This window comes from Selaginella moellendorffii, unplaced genomic scaffold (genome assembly GCF_000143415.4).
Source record: "Selaginella moellendorffii unplaced genomic scaffold, v1.0 SELMOscaffold_0, whole genome shotgun sequence".
Lineage (NCBI taxonomy): Eukaryota > Viridiplantae > Streptophyta > Lycopodiopsida > Selaginellales > Selaginellaceae > Selaginella > Selaginella moellendorffii.
The window spans coordinates 4784040-4803008 of NW_003314261.1; the positions used below are offsets into that span (position 1 = coordinate 4784040).

Here is an 18969-nt window from a genome sequence, read left to right on the forward strand (position 1 = left end):
ATAACTTTTGTGTGGAGAAGAATATCATGTGGAAAGAAGTGGCCATGGTTGGTAGCCATGACATGGACCATTTTCCACTCCATAGCTTTGTGAGATTTTCCCAAAACAACATAGATTTGCTACACTATTTTACATCTTATAAATCTTCTTGTGCCCAACAATACGAATAAGAGGTGGCCATGGTTGGTAGCCATGACATGGACCGCGCGCGGAAAGTCCACGCTGGCACAGCTGCCATTCGTCCAGCGCCCACAAGGAGGCGCGTATTTAAACACTATGGCAGCAGTCCAGTGTGTAGTGTTCTCGCATTCGAGCTAATGAGCGAGCGCTCTCATCTCTCTTTCCTTTCCCTTGCTTGTTTAGATCGAGCAATGGTCGCCATGACTGCCATGACTAGAAGACGATGATCCTGGTTTGCGGGACTTCCCAGAAGTAGTAGCAGTGCTAGCATTTCCAAGGCCACGACCACCATTCTCGTATCCCAGGCCGAGAGCAAGGTTATCGTCGCCACTATCCCCTGACGCCACTCGCCACTCTAAAGCCGACTCGTCAAGGTAACTTCTGTTTTCGAGTTTCTAAGTCAGTCATGAGCACTGTGGTGGATTTCCTAAGCTCGGCACCGGGATGGAACGCTGCGTGCATGGTTGTGGCAGCGCTGGTCTTCGTTGTATTGGTGATGTTGGGAAGAAAAGAGAACAGGAATTTGCCCCCAGGTCCTCCCGGCTGGCCGATCATCGGGAACTTAATGCAGCTCGGTCCCCTCCCCCACAGGACAATGGCTGGCTGGTGCCAAAAGTATGGACCTCTCGTCTACTGCAGGCTGGGCTCCACTCCGACCATCACCGCTAGCTCGCCTCAGATGATCCGGGAGCTGCTGTGGACTCAGGACGAAACTTTCGCGTCTCGGCCGAGAACTACTGCGGGAAAGCTCATGGCATACCACGACCAGGACGTCGGGCTGGCCCCTTATGATGCTCACTGGAAGCTCATGAGGAGGATTTGCGTGGAGAACTTGCTGACGACACGAAGGATGGAAGGGTTCCAGAAGAGCCGGGCCGAGGAAGCTCGCGACCTGGTAGAGACAATGTTGAAGGAGGCCAAGGCTGGGAACACCATCAACATGAGGGAGCACTTGGGAGGCTTCACCATGAATGTGATAACCAGAATGCTGATTGGAAAGAAATACTTTGGAACGGAGTCCACAGGTGAGAAGGAGGCCACCGATATTCGGGAGCTCCTACACGAGGCTGTTGCCCTCATTGGTGTTTTCTTCATTCCGGATCACGTACCGCTCCTCAAGTGGATGGATCCCAAAGGTTATAGGCACCAGTTTAAGAAGATTGGGAAGCGAATGGACGACTACTACAGCTACATCATCGAGGAGCACAGGACGAGGCAGGAAGTGGTCGATGGTCCTAAGGACTTTGTGGACGTTCTTCTCGGTGAGAACAGCGAGCTCAACGACGTGGAAATCAAAGCACTGATACAGGTAACTAAGTCCTTGTTCCTTTGTATAGTAAAGTTTTATCTCAGGATATGGTCGTGGGGGGCACCGATACCGCGTCCTTCACTATGGAGTGGTTTATGCTCGAGATGATCCGGAACCCGAAAGTTATGCGCAAAGTCCAGGAGGAGATAGACTCGGTGCTGGAAAAGAAAGTCACCAACAAACACTTGGTGGAAGAGTCGGATCTGGCGAGCCTCGACTACCTGAAAGCAGCTGTCAAAGAAACTTTCAGGATGCACCCGGTTGGCGGCTTCCTCATACCTCACGAGTCGATCGGAGACACCAAAGTTGCCGGCTACCACGTCCCCAAAGGCTCGCTCATCCTCATCAACACTCACGGGCTGGGAAGGAACACCGCGGTGTGGGACAACGTCGACGAGTTCCGGCCTGAGAGGTTCCTCAGGACCGACGATAAAGTCCACCTCCGCGACTCCGAGTACCGCGTCATTCCATTTGGCTCCGGCAAGCGGGCGTGCCCCGGTGCCCAACTCGGGCAGTCGATGCTCCTCCTCGGCCTGGGACGACTTTTGCGTGGATTCGACTGGTATCCACCGCCGGGAATGAGCACGGGAGACATCGACGTTATGGAAGCTTACGGCCTCACGACGCCGCCGAGGACTCCGTTGCGAGCAGTGGCAAAATCTCGGCTGGATGAGAGGTTCTACTCTCTCCATTAATCTCAGATCAAGTATATCCTTTGTTTTGTTGGTTTTTGATGATTCAGATCTGAGTTGATTAGCAAAGGTTTTGACTGATGACAGTCTTTCAGCAACTGGGCAAGCATGCTTGGCTCAAGGAAGTGGTTGTGGTGGATGGTGACAGATTAAGATGGCAAGGAATAGTCAAAGCAGATCAAGCTAACCCTTGACTTATAGGGTGTGCAAGGACCCTTGCCATTCCATGGAAGGACCCTTGTGGACTCCATCGTGGATATTAGGTCGCTCTGCGTCTCCTAGATGTTGTGAGGCATGATTATCGCGAAATATCACAGAATTTTAACTTTAAATTAGATCTGTTTGATCCTAGAACTCAAGACTTCCATTTCCAGATTCCAAGTCATGAGCATGATGGTGGATTTCCTGAGCTCGGTTGAGGGATGGAACGCTGCGTACATGCTTGTGGCAGCTCTGTGTTGTCTCGGTGATGCTGGGAAGAAAAGAGAAAAGGAAGTTACCCTCAGGTCCTCCCGGCTGGCCGATCCTTGGGAACTTAATGCCGACCCCCACAGGACAATGGCTGGCTGGTGCCAAAAGTAGGGACCTCTCGTCTACTGCAGGCTTGGCTCCACTTGCTAGCTGGACTCAGGACGATACTTTCTCGTCTCGGCCGAGAACTACTGCAGGAATGCTCATGTCATACCACGACCAGGACGTCGGGTCGGGCTGGCCCCTTACGACGCTCACTGGAAGCTCGTGAGAAGGATTTGCGTGGAGCACTTGTTGACGACGTGAAGGATGGAAGGAGGCGGCCGGGTACAGACAATGTTGAACGAGGCCAAGGCTGGGAACACCATCAACATGAGGGAGCACTTCGAGCATGAGGATGCTGGTTGGAATAAGGTACTTTGGAAGCGGTGAGAAGGATCCTGCATGGAGTTTTCTACATAAACGTGGTGTCCCTATGCTTGGAGCTTACATGGAAATGACTGAGTGAAGGGAGACTCTCTCCCTCACCTTGGTGGCCTCAATTTAACTTAGCACTCTATGAGCTCAAAGTCAAGTTACAGAAATTCTTTTGTGTTTTACAACTTTTGTTTTCCTTTTCTTTCTATTCTTTATATATGTCAAAAGAAAAAGATACGTATTTTAATCACATGACTTGTGTTTTTCATTTTGCCATTCAGCTAAAAAAAATGCATTGATGACATAAAAGCAGTCGGCTGAAAAGCACCATTGAGTTTCTATCATCACAAACAATGACGAAACAGCGGTTGTCGTACCTTTGAGCTCACTAGTTGGTACTCAAACTAAACTTAAGTCTTAAACCTTGGGCTCAAGTGGTTCGAGGGCTGAAGATGTTGGAGCTAAATTGGTTTGGTTTTGGCCAAGTTGGTATCAATTTCCGAGTCCAGGTGAGGTTGCACAATGGTGGAGTGGTTTATTTTTGTAAATTGGATTCTTTGGCTCGCACCAAAGTTTCTTGGTTTGTTTGAACTAAGTATTGAGTAGGAAAATCTAGTTTGTATACCCATACTCATGAGACTTTAAAAAGCTAGAAAGTGTGTGGTTCTAAACTTCCATCTGCTGTTATATGCAGATGACTTACAAAGAAAAAATTACAGAAGCAGCTTTTGCCAAACAACAGGACTATCCATCAGAGCAAATAGATCGTGATCTTCGAGTCCAAAGCTGTGATAGCACCACCCAGTTATCGAGGACAGGAAGTCACCACCTACAAATACTTAGGGTATCATCTCCACCACCAACGCGCATGGACGACTGGACTTATACAGCGGGAAGCAGTAGCAAATTGGGCATACTACGGCCTAATCAATACGCTCCGACAAAACGGTATCTACTGATGGGACGCCCGAAAAGAGCACCCAACCAATCTGGTCCTGGCTGGAAGACTTGAACCACACGTTCACCAGCCACAGACTTTAGCATTCAGGAAAGAGCATCATATGGACTCCTTTACATCAAAATTGAATTTAATCCAGGCATGGAAACTCATCATACTCTCACTTCTTCAACCATTGTATACAAACAACAAACTACAGATGGTGGAAGGACTGCCAACAATGGATGGAGAGACTATAATTCAACTTTGAATTGTTCCTGGCACAATTGGTGACAAAGGTCCCCCAAGCATGGATCAGCCTCAAAGGTTGGCTAGTAGGATCCAACAAGAACCCCAAGTTCCAACTTACATGATGTCAAATCCAAGTTGGAAAGTAGTCCACGACATCACTGGCAACACCGATCACCCCTAGAGACTAGCGTTGGTGTCACCTCTGCCGATTGGGGACTAAGATGTGATTTATGAATGTCCAGCATACATACGTCTACAATTATTCTTGCTGAACTTCACGGCTCCAAACCTCCCAGAACTCATCGGAAACCCGGACTCGGCAGCTATGGCAGCACTCTTCCTGCGAGCGCTAGACGAAAGGCAGACAACTCCTGGCTATAACTTCCCGGACGAGCCTCATGACTGAATCAAGAGACAAACAGCAAGGACAATGATCTACATTGAATTACATTGCACTGCATTGCATCGCAACACAGCACACAGCATGGAATGAGCAAAGTCCCCCCTCTTCCCCCCCCCTTCTCTCTGTGTGTGTAAACTACATAACAATAGAATTAAGAAAAGAAAAGCCAGATTTCTTTACTAATGTGTTCATGTGGCACCTAAAGAAGGCTTTTCCTCAGCTAACAGCGTGCGATGTCATCTGTCTGTTCAACTTCTCGCTAGTAAGAGTAAAAAGGCTGTGGCCACGAAGATAGAGCATAGCCTCCATACTAAAAGAACTAGATCACTAGAAGAAAAGAAGAGTTTCTTCGAGATCTTACTCTGAATTTGCAGAGATCAATCCGCATAGGTTGATCCTCTCACTGTCATCACAGGTAAAGTAAGCGAAAGAGGGATAGTTTTGACCACCATCAAAGGCCAAAAGGTATGCCTAAAACGATCATGCTTAGCAATGATGATATGGCACCTGACATGGAAATTCGTGCCACGCAGCCCTATTTATGCGATTGCTTTGATATGATATACTTTTTATGGTGATCCGTTGAACTCCATATCATATTCGTTGCCAGGGCCTTATCACCTTCCCGTGGAGAAAAATATCGGGTAGAAAGAAGTGGCCATGGTTGGCCGTGGAGATTACAGGGATAGCCACTGCCAGCGTATGACATGGACCGAGCGGCAAGCCCATGCCAGCAATGACATGGCACACGTGGACACGAGAGAGGCAACCAGTTGGGCTCGCGAGCTGGACCCACAGCGCGGTGCAATTGGCTGGAAGGCGTCCAGCTCATCCGAATTTCGATAATGTCATCGGCTGGAAATCGTCCACCTCGGCCAGAATCCAATTGTCACCCCTCATTGGCCGGGAGGCGCCACGACGGGATAAGGTAAGGCGCGCATTTAAACACTACACTGGGGAGTGTTGGGGCAGCAGTCCAGTGTGTAGTGAGTGAGCATTCGAGCACAGGAGCGATCTCTTCTCTTCCCCTTTGGTTGCTTAGATCGATCGAGCAATGGCCGCCATGACTGCCACCGCCACAATGGCCGCTCCATCCACATTCGCCGGCCAGACCGGTCTCAAGCCCCAGAACGAGTTCGTCGCCCGCAACGCTAGCAATGGCTCCCGGATCGCGATGCGCAAGACCGGCAAGGCTTCCTCGGTGGGAGGAGGCAGCCCCTGGTATGGCCCCGACCGCGTCAAGTACCTCGGCCCCTTCAGCGGCGAGTCCCCCTCCTACCTCACCGGCGAGTACCCGGGCGACTACGGCTGGGACACCGCCGGGCTGTCGGCCGACCCAGAGACCTTCGCCAAGAACAGGGAGCTCGAGGTGATCCACTCCCGCTGGGCGATGCTGGGCGCGCTGGGATGCGTCTTCCCGGAGCTCCTCTCCAAGAACGGCATCAAATTCGGCGAGGCGGTGTGGTTCAAGGCCGGCTCCCAGATCTTCAAGGAGGGCGGCCTCGACTACCTGGGCAACCCTAGCCTCGTCCACGCCCAGTCCATCCTCGCCATCTGGGCGTCCCAGGTCATCCTCATGGGCGCCGTGGAGGGCTACCGCATCGCCGGAGGGCCGTTGGGCGAGGTGACGGACCCGATCTACCCAGGTGGCAGCTTCGACCCCCTTGGATTGGCCGAGGATCCCGAGGCGTTTGCGGAGCTCAAGGTGAAGGAGCTCAAGAATGGACGGCTGGCGATGTTCTCCATGTTTGGCTTCTTTGTCCAGGCCATCGTCACCGGTAAGGGCCCCCTCGAGAACTTGTCCGACCACCTGGCAGATCCAGTGGCTAACAATGCCTGGGCATATGCCACCAACTTCACCCCCGGGTCTTAGAGATTCCCAGGGCATCTCTCCAGGGCATGGTGGGCGCGAAGAGGCGAATCAAATCGATTGGGTGAATGATACCACACTCCAACCACAACAAAAAAAAAAATTGTTCTAAGGTTTTTTTTTTCTTTTGGGTGTGTCTCTACTACGCTATGAATTCCAAATGAATTCTTTTTGTACATGGAAGGGGGGGGGGGAAAGATCCATCTATGCCCTGGTTTGCTGTATTATAAAGATTGATTTGAATAAAACGAAGGAACGTTGTTCCTCCTTTTTTTAAACAGATTTAAATTGAGAGGTATATTCGCGATATATTCGTTTTATTTGGGTTTCTCTCTAGAACCCTATTTCTTTGCTAAAGCCCTTGTAGCGAGGCGGAGCGTGGGGCGATGGCGCTTATTTGCGGTCGGGACTGGTATGTCGATAATGTGCTTGTCATGGTCGGGATTCTTGAAATTTCTGATATTTGCTTCGTCTTGATGCTTGAAACGTGCCAGGAATGGCTGATCAATCGTTTTGATGCTTCGAATGCCATGAAAATCTTGCTGCATCTAGCCCCCGTTTTGCTACCGCTCTCATTCTAGGAGTATCTAGGCGCTCTTGGATTCATCATGCCAGTATTCAGCGCGTCCGCGTTGGTTTCACCCAGCGCATTCTCGACCTCGCGCTGGCTTGCTGCGAATATCGTGGCTAGCAGCTCCGAGAGGAAGAATGTGAAGTCTTTCGCCAAGAAGACTTTGCAAGGTGATTCAATCGTGATTGAGATCGCTGATAAAAAGCGATTGGATCGTTTTGGAGCAAGACACGAGAAGACCAGACAAGAAACACAGTACAAGGCTGGCGATTCTCGGAAGTTTAAAGGACCAGCTGATCCAAAGGAATCGACCAAAGAGGAGGTTTCGTCAGGGTATGTTCCGCTTCCAAGCAGGGGTGACAAGTTTTTGGAGGAGCAGAAAGTCAGAGACCAAGCTCTGGTAGAGAAACTGGCCGCAAAGCGTGAAAAGAAGAAGGGGAAGTCACAGGTGGTCAAGCTAAAATCTCTCGAGCCTTGCTGCTATGGTTGCGGTGCAGTTCTCCAGTATACGCAAGAAAACACTCCTGGATACATCAATGCCGAGACGTATGAATTGGTAAGTTCCTTTTTCTGGTTACACTTTGATAGTAACAGTCCACGTTCTCTATGCAGAAAAAGAAGCACCATCAGCTAAAATCTGTGCTCTGTAGCAGATGCCAACTGATGTGCCATGGAAAGCTTATACCTGCCGTCGGTGGCTACGGCATCTATGGACGCGAGAAAGGTTTTGTGACGGCGGAGGAATTGCGTGCGCAATTGGCACATATACGCGAGGAAAGAGTATTGGTGTTGAAACTCGTAAGTTGATTGTAATTCATGCATCAATCTGAAGTCTTTGTTTGCAGGTTGACATTGTGGATTTCAGTGGCAGTTTTCTTACCCGTGTTCGCGATCTCGTCGGGAATAATCCAATTGTTTTGGTGGCGACCAAGGTGCTGTTTCTGTATACATTTCAAAGCTTGTTGTGAATGCATGACTGCAGGTCGATCTTCTTCCTGAAGGTACAGACTTGGCAGCTGTTGGCGACTGGATTGTAGAGTCTACACAACGAAAGAAACTGAAGTAACCAATGCGCCCTTTCTATAGCCTGTTTTCTGATGTCGCTGTACTGCTTGTAGTGTAATCAGTGTGCATTTGACGAGCGCGAAGTACTTCATGGGCATTACAAATATTGTCAAAGAGATTCACCGCGAAAGACAGGTCTGTTTTTTATTCGTTGGCATTATGACTCATGTTGAAAATTATGTTTTCAGGGACGTGATGTCTATATACTGGTACGTGGGTTTTGAAGTTTTGATTTATTGTGATTATATGTTTTTATTCCAGGGAGCAGCCAACGTCGGTAAATCCGCATTCATCAGCTCTCTGCTCAGTAAGCTATTCACGTGCACACAATTGAAGAAACGTTCTTGTCTGTCTGTTTTGCAGAAGAAATGGCCGCTAGAGATCCAATTGCAGCGGTAGCAAGGAAACGCAAGCCAGTTCAGTCAGTTTTACCTGGCACTACAGTCGGCCCAATCTCAATCGATGCTTTTGCTAGTGGAGGGGTACGCATTTGATTTTCTTGTTGTCTAAGTTGATCTTCTGCTTAGAGCATGTACGATACTCCTGGGGTTCACCTTCACCACCGTATTGAGACTGCTATCTCCCCAGACGATCTTCCATCACTTTTTCCAGCTCGTCGTCTTCGAGGCTATGTAGTCTCACCGATTCTTGAACGGAAGGGCCCCGAGTCCATATTTTCAGAAGCTCTGAAGCAAGCGGAGAAGGACGAGGTGATATCGAACGTACAGGACCTTACCGGCACTACTATGTTCTGGGGAGGCATCGCAAGGATCGATGTCTTGAAGGTAAATGAATTGGTCTTTTGACAGCTTGTGATTAGAATCGTGTATGCAGGCTCCTCAAAACACCCGGTTGACGTTCTATGCCTCAGCAGCACTGCGGGTACACAAAGTCCTCACATCCGAAGCTGACGAGTTCTATAAAGTAAGTTTTTGTTTTCTCAAACTTGTACAGTCTGACCATTTCTCCGCAGAGAGAACTTGGAAAGACTCTAGTCCCACCATCCGATGAGAGAGCTTCGGCATGGCCCGGTTTAGATCACCGAAACAAGTTCACTTTCGATTACGATGACACCAGGTATGCAGCCTCTGTTCAGCTCTCTTTTCTTTTCCTTATCGTATATATCCTCGCAGACCTGTCGGAGACATTGCGATATCGGGTCTCGGCTGGATGAGAATGGAGTTCCTCCAAACGGAAAGTGGAGTTGAAGACTCCTTGGAACTGGAGGTTTATGTCCCCCGGGGAATTGAGGTTTTCCGTCGGCCGGCTATTCCAGTGGGTGCCAACACGCACTCATGGTACTCGTTCTCAGAGTTGACGGCGGAGCAGGAGAAAACGAGGCCGAGGCTCTACTACAGTGAACACAGGGGATTGTAGTTTGCAGTTAGTACTTGCGGCGATACAGTGTAGCGACAAACATTCCGCTCAGAAGAGTTCCCAGCAACCAGGATTCCTGTGATGGTCCCGAAGTCCGACGTGTCCGTGGATGGACTCTCCAGACAAGCAGCCTCATCCAAGAGCACGTCACACCTCCACGCGAGTTCCTCATGCTGTCCAACGCGAAGAGGAGCAACGAAGAGCAAAGAAGAGGAGCAAGGAGCAATTACGCACAGAAAGTCTCATGCTTCGCCGAGAAGCGTTTGTTCTTCGTGAAACCAGTTATGGCCAGATAGCAGCAGCATCGCTTTTGTGGATCCAATCTCTCGGGAGGTATGAGACGATTCCATCTGAGAACTCATCTGTTGAATATTCTATAGCAGATGCTCAGTCGCCAACATATTTACTCGGGAATTCTCTACAGCTTTGGTCCCTAGAGATCCATCTCCGGAGATTTCCATGTCGTCGCTTCAGCGATCACGAGCTCTGCCCAGCTCCGAATTCCTGCAACAGAAGGATCATGCTTCCAATTACTGTGTGGAGAAGCCTCAGAATGCAGCCGCTAGTTTGAGGAAGATCTTTTGTTCTCAGCAAGTTCAGCAAGTGGGTATCCGTCTTGTGCTCTTTAGAATTTTGCTAAAGTTTTCTCTGCTCAGACGAGGCTCGCACCCGCGGAAAGAATCAAGCAGGGTTTCCAGAGATTCAAGCAAGAGACATACAAGTAAGCTATCAATTCAATTCTTCCGTTTCACTGCTGCTACTTGACCAGCCAAAAACCAGAGCTCTTCAGCCAATTGGCCACAGGACAACATCCCAAGGTCAGCACGTTTGATCGATGTCGATCAATGTTGTGTCCTCAATTACGGTGCTTTTTTCTTGAATTTTTTTTTTTTTTTTTTTTTGGTTTCCAGTTCATGGTGATCGCTTGCTCCGATTCTAGAGTTTGTCCCACAACAATTCTGGGGTTCCAGCCAGGGGAAGCATTTGTCGTTCGCAACATTGCAAACATGGTGCCTCCTCCGGAACAGGTATCTACTGGTTTAGAAACGTTTTTGAGCTCACCAAGTTCACAGGCTGGCTATCCAGGAACGAGCGCAGCTCTTGAATACGCAGTCACGGCTCTCAAGGTAAATCAAAGATTTGGATCTTTTTTCGTGTTCTAGCTGAGGAAACGTCTCTCCAGGTCGAGAACATTTTGGTGATCGGACATAGTAGATGCGGCGGCATCAAGGCTCTCATGACACAAAAAGAAAACACAAACAAATGGAGGTGAGTCTCACATTCGCGTGACGAGAGAGTATCCACCTTGCCTTTTCTTACAGTTCGTTCATTGAGGACTGGGTCGAAATCGGACGTCCAGCTCGTGCCGTGACGCTCGCCGCAGCAGCCCAGCAGCAAGTTGAGCACCAATGTACAAAATGCGAGAAGGCAAGTGACAAGAAGTTTGTCCGAACTTTCAAGCTAAAACAAGTTTGGTCCTTGCAGGAATCCGTGAATGTGTCGCTGGCAAACCTTCTTGCCTTCCCTTTCATCAAGGAAGCGGTCTCCAGCGGCACGCTTGCTCTCCATGGCGGCTACTACAACTTTGTGGAGGGCTCGTTCGAGTACTGGTGGTACGGAATTGACGGGAAGAGCGAGGTGTCCAAGTTCTAGATCTCCTGGAGGTCAGTTTGTTATTTGATTGATCGATTGGAAGCGTGATCATCGTCACTCCTGCTTGGAAAGCCATTCTGCCCTCCATTCCAAAGGGGATATCAAGACGTGATCGACTTTCCAGCCACATTCTTGCATCTACAATGAAAGAGAATAAGAAACGATTGTGATGATTTACTGCTTACCATGGCATAGAGCTTGTTAAAGTTCTCTCCCATCCATTTGGAGCACAGATCTTCGTCCGCGCTCTTGTGCTTGAGAAGAAGAGCGTGAGTGTAGGCACGCAAGTAATCCTTGGACGTTGCTGTGTGGTGTAGAACCACCTGGATGGAATTTCTTTGGCAGACTAGTAGATACTTTCCTGCAGATCAAAAGTTACTTCAAACTAAAACAAACTATGGGCGCACCTGTTCCGTATCTCTCGATAGCCGAAGAACACGCCTCCCACCTGTGCAATGTAAAATCACCTCTTTGCAACGCTACAAGGATATCCAAAACTCGTTACCTTCCATCCCCGCACAAGGACGAGATTTTCGCACCAAAGATAATGCCACTTCTGGACGTGAAAGGTCTCGGTAGGGCGCTCTCCTGGGCCGATGCTTCTTCCGGGGAAGGAGCTGCGACGACACAAAGAAAGAAAACACTGAGCATTGACGAATATATATCCTCGCGCACCTTTTCCATCTTTGAGAAAACTTTGTAGAACAATCGCCATTCTTTCAGCGTTGATGCTTGTAAGGCACAGAGCACACACCGCCTTGTAGTTCGCTGCGGACAGAGAGTCCATAAGAGCGCGTATTTTTCGTTGCGTGGAGAGCACTTACCATACATGTGGAACGCTGTGAGTGACATGAAAGAGGTCCACATTAAAAAAATGTTGTTTGCAGTCAATCGCGCAAGAAACATCCCCACGATCATCCCGACGAGCGTTGCTGCGGTCTCTTGGCTTCCTTCCTGCTCAAAGAAACTTCGAGTTTTAGGCCGAGATATGCTTAGATATCACGAGTTACCTTTGCGGAAACGTCGGCAGCATTTTGCTTCCTGGCGAAGTGTTGCGTCAGAGCGGCTCTCGTAGCTCCACCGGCCACACCAGCTGATTCAAACGCAGAACTTTAATCCTGGAGTCGACATCGTTAGAGGCGGTTTTCATTCTTACTCACTGCTCTTGCGGCGCTCCCTAGGCAAAGAAAGAACATGAAAGCCCTGGGAAACAAAGGAGAAACCAGGTCCATGAGCATTCCTGTGTTTTTTGCTTTTAGAAATCATGTGAATGGAAAAGCTGGCCGGTTTAAGTTAGAGAAGCTCCTTACCTATGTCGTTCATGAAGTCAGCAGCGAGACGCCACTGCTTGGCTCGATTGTCCAGATTAGAGCCCTGCAAAAACAGCCAGTTCATAAAATAGAGTAAAAGAGTGAGTCTACTCACTTGGTATAGAGTGAACACTATGCCTCCCACCATCCCAGTTAGATCGCGCAAAAACCACTGCCAGTTTAAAACAATCAGAATTTGCAAAGCAAGGAAGAAACAAAGATCCAAGTACCTGAAACGTTGCCCCTATCGCAGTTGCTGTCGCAGCTCCAACTCCAATGCCACTGAGAAGAGCCTGAAAAATCCGTGTAAGAACTCGATTCATACATTTCGTCCAAGCGATCACCTGAGTGGATAGCATGCTTCGTATGTAAGTTGACAGACCCTGGGAAGAAAATCCACACAAACAATGTAAAAAACTCCATGAATCCAGTGAAGAAAAGCAATACCTGTAGCGTGTCCCAGGTCTGAAAGGCCAAGTAATCCGAGCTCACGCTGCTTGGATAGCCCTGCAAGAGAGAAAAAAAAGAAACTAATTCTTTACAATGGAAGGATCGTCAAATCGGGAAATGTGACCTCTGGCAAAAACGCGAGCACGATCCAAGTCCACGGAGCAATCCTCCTCGTCTTCTCCCTGCGAAAGCCAAGCTTAGATTCTAGATTCTCGAGATTTTAAGCTAAGAATGCGCTCGATCGATTACCTCCGGACGCGAATCTGGGAGGATTTGGATGCGCTGCCATCGCTGCCGCTGTTGCTGCGTTGGAGGATCGTGGCAGTGCGCTCTCCACCATGGCCCGCCCGGCACTCGACGACCAACGCCATTTCTTCTCCTCCTTCCATAACGAGGAGCTCTGTTTTTAGGTCTACCAAAAGCCCTAATTTTCAGTGGCGTGGTCGCGGCTATGGCGGGGTTTCTTCGTTCGATGATCCAGGTGCTGCCGATCTTCTTCTTCCTCGTACTCCAGCACTCCCAGGCCATTCGATTCGACATCGCCCCAGCTGGGACCAAGTGCGTCTCGGAGGATCTGCAGACGAACACTCTGGTTCTCGCGAATTACCACATCGTCAAGGCGGATCTCCCGCACGGTAGCAATCCCAAGATCAACGCAAGGGTATGGATCGATTCTCTCCTGTTAGCTCTGGTTTGTGTTGTTGACCCCGTCATGCAAGGCTTCCAGCGATTTCTCTCTTGCTTTTCCTGGACAGATTTCTTGAGTGTTTCTTCTGTTCTTTGTGCTTTGTTTGGCTTGGAATTTTTTCTTGGATGGAGAGAATAACTTCGGTTTTCTTACTCCCATTTTTTTGATTTGGTTTGGAATTTTTTTGGATGGTATGAAGCTTGTCGTGCTCTAACTTTTCTCCTCAAGATCTTCATGGAAATCTTGAGGTTCTCTTGGTTTATCTTCGTGTTGTCTAAAGTTCTAACTTTTGGTTTGCATTTTCTTCTCTCAGTTAACTTCTCCCTATGGTACAACTTTACACTTCGCGGAGAACAAAGACGAAGGCCAGTTTGGCTTCACGACGACCGAGGCCGGGAACTACATGGCTTGCTTCTGGATGCATTCCCACGCCGACAATGTCCCAGCAAGCATCGAGCTCGACTGGAAGTTTGGAGTCGCAGCGAAAGATTGGGCCAGCATCGCCAAGAAAGAAAAACTCGAGGTAAATGCTCGGCTGCGCTGTGTTTCTCCTCCTCACTAAGACCAACAACAACAGGGACTGGAGCTGGAACTTCGGAGGCTCGAAGACGTCGTTGATTCGATCCGGGAGGAGATGTACTACCTGCGAGACAAGTAATCCCTTCTTTCGTTCTTTCAGAGCTGGGTGATCTCACAACGTCGAGCTGTGAATCCTTGCAGGGAAGCCGAGATGCGCGGCGTGAACGAGACTACGAACGCTCGAGTGGCATGGTTTAGCATCATGTCGCTCTTCCTGTGCCTCATGGTAGCGGCGTGGCAGCTATGGCACCTCAAATCCTACTTCGAGAGGAAAAAAATCCTCTAGACAAATTTTGTGTGTAAGAACAAAAGCTCCTTCCATTCTGTGTAACACTTTTTTCGGCTTTAACCCCTTTTTAAGCTACTTGTTTTTAGGGTTCTTAGATTTAGGGTGCTTCGCCTTGGATTTAGGGTTCTTGGTGGATTTCTTCTTCCTCTAGGCGGTGTTGGATCAGTTGTCTCGGCCTCCATCCCACGACGCGGTGGTCGATTGGAATGCTATTCGCTCTACACACCCGCGCGAGAGCATCGTAGGCCCATGGCGATGGCTCCAGCCGGTCGGATTCCACCATGGCCACGTACGCCGCCATGGCCTCCCGCCACCGATTCCCCGCCGCCAGCGCTTCCACCAGCTTGTTATACGTGATGGAATTGGGCTCGATCCCCGCCGCCTCGAGCCTGCGCATCCACTCCACCGCCCCCGCCGCGTCGCCGCCGCGCGCGCACACCGTGATGATGGCATTGTAGCTCGCCAGCCCCATGGCGACTCCTTGCGATTGCATCTCCTCCACGATCCTGGGAATGGCGGCGGCGGCGCCACCGCCGGCCTTGCCGTGCGCCGCGATGAGCGTCGTGTAGATCGATTCGATCGGCCTCACGCCGCTCCTCCGCATGCTCTCCAGGACCAGCTCCATGTCCCGGATCGAGACCAATCGCCCCTTCTCGATCGAACTGAGCAGCGATCCAAAGGATCGCGCGTCGGGCGCGTGGCCCGCCCGGATCATCCGCGCGAAGAGCTCCAGCGTCTCTTTGCTCCGCCCGGCGCGAGCGCACGCCACCATCGCTACGTCCCACGCCTCCTTCCCGGGCTCTAGCCCCTTGTCCTCCATCTTGCCCAGGAGCATCAAGCTCCACCTCCACGAGTTCTTCTTCCTCTTGGCGGCGCGGAGGAGGAAGGAGAATTGCTCGCGGATGAGCTTGCGGGTGAGATCGTTGGGCGGGCAGCCCGCCTCCGCCATGGTCTCGAAGATCTCCAGCGCCGCCCACCACTTGCCGTGCTCGCCCAGGGCCTGGATGCTGTGGTTGCACAGCGCGGTGGTGAGCATCCGGCGGCGGCGCATGAAGGCGTAGAGCGCGCGGAGGAGGACGTGATCGTTGGCGGCGCCGCCGCATTGGAGGAGTAAGCGGCGGCACTGGAACTTGGAGATTGGGAGGCGCGCGTACTGCATCTTGAGGAAGAGCTTCTCGAGAACGTAGCGGTTCTCGCCGCCTGCCAATCCGCTGGCCAGCGCCGCCAGGCAGAGCTCCAGCACCGCCACGCCCATCTCCTCGATCGAATTCCACGTCTCGGCGGGTGGAGGAGGCGCCAACCCTCGATCACTGCCGTCTGGAGGGATCCCTGTGGATTCGACGCCCAGGAATTGCTGGCGCGCGCGCCAGTAGAGCTTGAGCGCGCTCTTGGCATCGCTGCTTCTCTGGATGAGATTTCTGTACGCTGGTAGATCCAATTCCTTCTCTGCTGGATCATCGCGATCCAGATGCCCGAGCTCAAGAACCCTAGGCAGCGAAAATCCCCGGGGATGATGGTGATGATCACAGATGTCCGGCGGCGCTGGCTGTCCGCATTGGAGAGACAGTACCTGGGCGGTGCTGGCGGTGGAGGAGACAAGGGTGGTGGTGGCGGCGCTGGGCTTGGTGTGCGCCGCCGCCCACAATGTCGCGCAGGGGCAGGCCAGCACCCTCATCCCAAACGAATGAATTCGCCCATCGCAAACCCTAGCATCTTTCCCGCGCACTAAACCTTGTTATTTACTCTAATCTAGTGCCGGGAGAATTTGACGGCTATGATTGGCAATCTAGCCCACCGCGATGGAAGGCGGCTCTGGAAAGGATAGCTACCATCGCAATTCCGGTCTTCAGGCCCAAGGATTCAGCAGCGTCCACGCCGCAATCGAGCAAGCCATCGCGAGCAGTGCTCCCCTCTTCCTCGATTCCTCCTTGGATGTGATTCGAATTGCCGACTTGGGATGTTCCCACGGCTCCAACACGATCCAGGCCTTGGACTTCGTGGCCCGAGAGATAATCCGGCTGCGAGAGCAAGTGGGCGATCGAAAACCTCTGGAGATCCAGGCCATCTTCTCGGATCTGGCAATCAATGACTTCAACACTCTCTTCGCTCTAGTCCGACATCCCCAAGGTGAGCCATACTTCTTTAGTGGGGTTCCCGGGTCGTTCTATGGCAGGCTCTTTCCTCGTTCCTCTATCCACTTTGCAATGACGAGCTACGCACTGCATTACCTCTCCAAGGTCAGTTCTCGCCCAATCGACCTCTCTAAACAGGCTCAAACCTCTGCGCATAGATTCCAGAGTCGATCACGGACAAGAATTCGCCAGCCTGGAACAGAGACAGCATGTTTGTCTCCAGATCCTCGCCACCCGCGGCAATCGAAGCCTTTGCCCAGCAAGCCAGCGACGATCTCTCCATCTTCCTCCATAGCCGGGCCCAAGAATTAGTCACCGGAGGCATCCTCCTCTTGATGTTTCCCATAAGACTCTCCCACGAGCTCAACGAGGCCGATTTCCCCTTCCAATCATTGTGGAAGGATCTCATCCAAGAGGTAAAGAGCGATCTCTCTCTCTCTCTCTCTCTCTCTCTCTCTGTCTCTCTGTCTGTCTGTCTCTCTCTCTCTCTCTCTCTCTCTCTGTCTCTGTGTAGTCAACACATATGCTGACCCGGTCAACGGTGGACAGGGGCTTGTGAGCCAGGAAAGCTTGGATACTTTCAATTTCCCTGCGTATCTTCGCAGTGGGGACGAGGTCAGGTCATCACTGGGATCAGTGGACCAGCAATTCACTGTCATTCACTCGGAAAATCTCAAGTTTCCTTGGCTGGATCCAAAATCTTCAAGCTATGCTGCCACGGCAACCAAGTATTGGAAGGCGGTGTCCAAGCCCTTCATCGAGAAGCACATTGGCAACCAGGAAGTGGTGGAGCTCATGTATGAGCGAATGCCATCCAAGGTCACAGTGTCGTCTCCTTCTGGAGAGCTGGATATCGTCTTGCTTGTTCTCGTCAAGAAGTAATATTTGGAGGATGACACTGTCTATTGGGAAGCGCTTTCACGATCAATGTGCAGTGCTTCCCATGCCATGCGCTCTGGCAGTGGAAGGCATTGCTGGCAGGCTCTCCCACTGGACTGTGAGAGTAGCCAAGCTCAAGGATGTCTCACAGTCGGCAACATTTGGCATTTTTAAGAGACCCTTCTAGAAAACAGCATTTGCCAGGCCTAGGAATTGGATCCCTCCAAAATCTCCTTCGATGACAATCCCAAGTTTCTGGCCAAGACAGGGCATTTCAAGTTCACAGGGACATGGAGAACAAAGATGGCACCACCCAAACAAGCTATAGCAACACTGTCCAGCACTTGGGCTGCTCCAAGGCTTTTAACTTCCAATCCAGTAGTGGTTACTTCTATACCACATGCAGATACAAGCTTGATGATGCCTGGTGTTTAGTTCGGTGAGGAAAAATACTAGGTTCTTGGGCATGTTTAATTTTGTCAACTCAAGCTTGTTTTATATATCTTTTAAGACATGAGGCATTTGAACCAAAGCACTAGACTTATAACCATATATAGCCATGAATAAAGACATGCTAATTATTAAGCATTACATTAGAGCAAAGCTAAATATTTCTCCTATACTCCTCATCAAATCAAGTTTTCCATAAAAGACCTCAACACTAAAAGCTAATTTATGTGTTATGTTTGCCCATTGAATTGTTGACGCTCACCACTATTGATATTTAGCTTAGTCTCTAATTTCTTAGAAACCATTTGCCAAAAATTCAATATAAATTTGGGATCTTGATCACTTATAATGTCATCTAGTAAACTATAAAGACTAAATAATTGTCATCTTTACTAGAAAGAAGCAAACCATTTTCATCAAACAATCCCATTTCCTTGAAAAGTCTTAAGAAAATTAGTGATAAAGTCTATTAAGATATTATCCCACTTATTCTCAAGTACACATAAAAAATGAAGCTAACAAGCTTCTAATGACTACTTAGTAGGTCAAATAACCATGTATATACTACTTTATTCTAGGCTAAAAGAAATGCCTCTTCACAAATATATATGTTCTTAGTATTCCTAAATGTCTAGCACTTAACACATCATGACATTCAACCAAAATTCATTTGATAAGTTTGTCAACACATAAAACCAACACATTTCTCTTCTTCACCAAGATTTTATTTTGTATCTCAAATGATGTAAATTTTAATCTATAGAGGCATCCTTTGATAGAACTTTGATGCAAATATCAATGATAAATAAAGGAGTCAAAGTCATTCAACTCCTTAAGCTTATCTAATAGATCATTGGATAGCTTCAAATAAGATAAAATTTATTATCCTAAATAATGCATTAGCCACTTTATTGTCACCTCTATATTTGTACTGGATCTTAATAAATATTTTTTGTAAGAACTCTTGCTAACAAGTAAAGTAGCCTTAAGAATCC

General features: G+C 49.5%; 8 protein-coding genes across 9 annotated transcripts; 6 read left to right on the forward strand and 2 right to left on the reverse strand.

Moving 5' to 3' along the window:
- The first annotated feature begins 292 nt into the window (after window positions 1–292).
- Window positions 293–2516, forward strand: LOC9642234 (cytochrome P450 703A2). The gene is made up of 2 exons (XM_002960447.2): window positions 293–1489; window positions 1534–2516. Exons 1-2 carry the CDS (start codon window positions 587–589, stop codon window positions 2182–2184), a joined length of 1554 nt encoding a protein of 517 aa, XP_002960493.2. The 5' UTR covers window positions 293–586; the 3' UTR covers window positions 2185–2516.
- A 3105-nt stretch (window positions 2517–5621) lies between these two features.
- LOC9642235 (chlorophyll a-b binding protein of LHCII type 1) lies at window positions 5622–6809 on the forward strand. The gene has a single exon (XM_002960448.2). It carries the CDS (start codon window positions 5716–5718, stop codon window positions 6532–6534), a length of 819 nt encoding a protein of 272 aa, XP_002960494.1. The 5' UTR covers window positions 5622–5715; the 3' UTR covers window positions 6535–6809.
- Window positions 6810–6895: 86 nt separating this feature from the next.
- LOC9642236 (putative nitric oxide synthase) lies at window positions 6896–9636 on the forward strand. The gene is made up of 13 exons (XM_024674377.1): window positions 6896–6943; window positions 7026–7658; window positions 7715–7900; window positions 7948–8034; window positions 8085–8164; window positions 8221–8302; window positions 8356–8376; window positions 8429–8474; window positions 8531–8649; window positions 8695–8952; window positions 9002–9091; window positions 9141–9244; window positions 9301–9636. The coding sequence occupies exons 2-13, from the start codon at window positions 7140–7142 to the stop codon at window positions 9542–9544; spliced, it is 1836 nt and encodes a 611-aa protein (XP_024530145.1). The 5' UTR covers window positions 6896–6943; window positions 7026–7139; the 3' UTR covers window positions 9545–9636.
- A 1-nt stretch (window position 9637) lies between these two features.
- On the forward strand, window positions 9638–11379 carry LOC112346148 (beta carbonic anhydrase 2, chloroplastic-like). Of its 2 annotated transcripts, none has more exons than XM_024674400.1 (9): window positions 9638–9877; window positions 9925–10147; window positions 10201–10265; window positions 10314–10362; window positions 10456–10572; window positions 10618–10671; window positions 10728–10813; window positions 10867–10972; window positions 11030–11379. In XM_024674400.1, exons 1-9 carry the CDS (start codon window positions 9654–9656, stop codon window positions 11195–11197), a joined length of 1092 nt encoding a protein of 363 aa, XP_024530168.1. In that variant the 5' UTR covers window positions 9638–9653; the 3' UTR covers window positions 11198–11379. The 2 variants fall into 2 exon arrangements, with proteins under 2 accessions (XP_024530168.1, XP_024530172.1); XM_024674404.1 differs by having other exon boundaries at window positions 9928–10147.
- On the reverse strand, window positions 11199–13328 carry LOC9642237 (protein root UVB sensitive 3). Its single transcript, XM_024678241.1, has 15 exons — window positions 13207–13328; window positions 13082–13139; window positions 12955–13014; window positions 12852–12890; window positions 12738–12800; window positions 12623–12679; window positions 12508–12571; window positions 12354–12437; window positions 12208–12290; window positions 12022–12151; window positions 11873–11965; window positions 11703–11814; window positions 11605–11645; window positions 11383–11558; window positions 11199–11335 (listed from the first exon to the last, which is right to left on the reverse strand). Exons 1-15 carry the CDS (start codon window positions 13326–13328, stop codon window positions 11252–11254), a joined length of 1266 nt encoding a protein of 421 aa, XP_024534009.1. The 3' UTR covers window positions 11199–11251.
- Window positions 13329–13354: 26 nt separating this feature from the next.
- LOC9642238 (transmembrane emp24 domain-containing protein p24delta5) lies at window positions 13355–14588 on the forward strand. The gene is made up of 4 exons (XM_002960450.2): window positions 13355–13618; window positions 13959–14168; window positions 14223–14299; window positions 14366–14588. Exons 1-4 carry the CDS (start codon window positions 13409–13411, stop codon window positions 14508–14510), a joined length of 642 nt encoding a protein of 213 aa, XP_002960496.2. The 5' UTR covers window positions 13355–13408; the 3' UTR covers window positions 14511–14588.
- LOC9632505 (pentatricopeptide repeat-containing protein At3g46610) lies at window positions 14559–16225 on the reverse strand. Its single transcript, XM_002961100.2, has one exon. It carries the CDS (start codon window positions 16186–16188, stop codon window positions 14632–14634), a length of 1557 nt encoding a protein of 518 aa, XP_002961146.2. The 5' UTR covers window positions 16189–16225; the 3' UTR covers window positions 14559–14631.
- Window positions 16226–16274: 49 nt separating this feature from the next.
- On the forward strand, window positions 16275–17684 carry LOC9642239 (gibberellic acid methyltransferase 2). Its single transcript, XM_002960451.2, has 3 exons — window positions 16275–16750; window positions 16804–17061; window positions 17195–17684. The coding sequence occupies exons 1-3, from the start codon at window positions 16313–16315 to the stop codon at window positions 17525–17527; spliced, it is 1029 nt and encodes a 342-aa protein (XP_002960497.2). The 5' UTR covers window positions 16275–16312; the 3' UTR covers window positions 17528–17684.
- The last annotated feature ends 1285 nt before the right edge of the window (window positions 17685–18969 follow it).

Bases quoted from the DNA above. Each gene is read 5' to 3' on its own strand.
- LOC9642234 (XM_002960447.2), top strand. From the start codon at position 587: ATGAGCACTGTGGTGGATTTCCTAAGCTCGGCACCGGGATGGAACGCT. The intron at 1,490-1,533 runs GTAACTAAGTCC...GTTTTATCTCAG, and splicing joins AAATCAAAGCACTGATACAG to GATATGGTCGTGGGGGGCAC.
- LOC9642235 (XM_002960448.2), top strand. From the start codon at position 5,716: ATGGCCGCCATGACTGCCACCGCCACAATGGCCGCTCCATCCACATTC.
- LOC9642236 (XM_024674377.1), top strand. From the start codon at position 7,140: ATGCCAGTATTCAGCGCGTCCGCGTTGGTTTCACCCAGCGCATTCTCG. The intron at 8,953-9,001 runs GTAAATGAATTG...TCGTGTATGCAG, and splicing joins CAAGGATCGATGTCTTGAAG to GCTCCTCAAAACACCCGGTT. The intron at 9,092-9,140 runs GTAAGTTTTTGT...ATTTCTCCGCAG, and splicing joins AAGCTGACGAGTTCTATAAA to AGAGAACTTGGAAAGACTCT.
- LOC112346148 (XM_024674400.1), top strand. From the start codon at position 9,654: ATGGACTCTCCAGACAAGCAGCCTCATCCAAGAGCACGTCACACCTCC. The intron at 9,878-9,924 runs GTATGAGACGAT...AATATTCTATAG, and splicing joins TGGATCCAATCTCTCGGGAG to CAGATGCTCAGTCGCCAACA. The intron at 10,266-10,313 runs GTAAGCTATCAA...CTACTTGACCAG, and splicing joins TTCAAGCAAGAGACATACAA to CCAAAAACCAGAGCTCTTCA.
- LOC9642237 (XM_024678241.1), bottom strand. From the start codon at position 13,328: ATGGCGTTGGTCGTCGAGTGCCGGGCGGGCCATGGTGGAGAGCGCACT. The intron at 12,891-12,954 runs GTATTGCTTTTC...TTTTCTTCCCAG, and splicing joins AGACCTGGGACACGCTACAG to GGTCTGTCAACTTACATACG. The intron at 11,336-11,382 runs GTAAGCAGTAAA...CTTTCATTGTAG, and splicing joins TTAACAAGCTCTATGCCATG to ATGCAAGAATGTGGCTGGAA.
- LOC9642238 (XM_002960450.2), top strand. From the start codon at position 13,409: ATGGCGGGGTTTCTTCGTTCGATGATCCAGGTGCTGCCGATCTTCTTC. The intron at 13,619-13,958 runs GTATGGATCGAT...TTCTTCTCTCAG, and splicing joins ATCCCAAGATCAACGCAAGG to TTAACTTCTCCCTATGGTAC. The intron at 14,169-14,222 runs GTAAATGCTCGG...CAACAACAACAG, and splicing joins CCAAGAAAGAAAAACTCGAG to GGACTGGAGCTGGAACTTCG.
- LOC9632505 (XM_002961100.2), bottom strand. From the start codon at position 16,188: ATGAGGGTGCTGGCCTGCCCCTGCGCGACATTGTGGGCGGCGGCGCAC.
- LOC9642239 (XM_002960451.2), top strand. From the start codon at position 16,313: ATGGAAGGCGGCTCTGGAAAGGATAGCTACCATCGCAATTCCGGTCTT. The intron at 16,751-16,803 runs GTCAGTTCTCGC...CTCTGCGCATAG, and splicing joins CACTGCATTACCTCTCCAAG to ATTCCAGAGTCGATCACGGA. The intron at 17,062-17,194 runs GTAAAGAGCGAT...AACGGTGGACAG, and splicing joins GGAAGGATCTCATCCAAGAG to GGGCTTGTGAGCCAGGAAAG.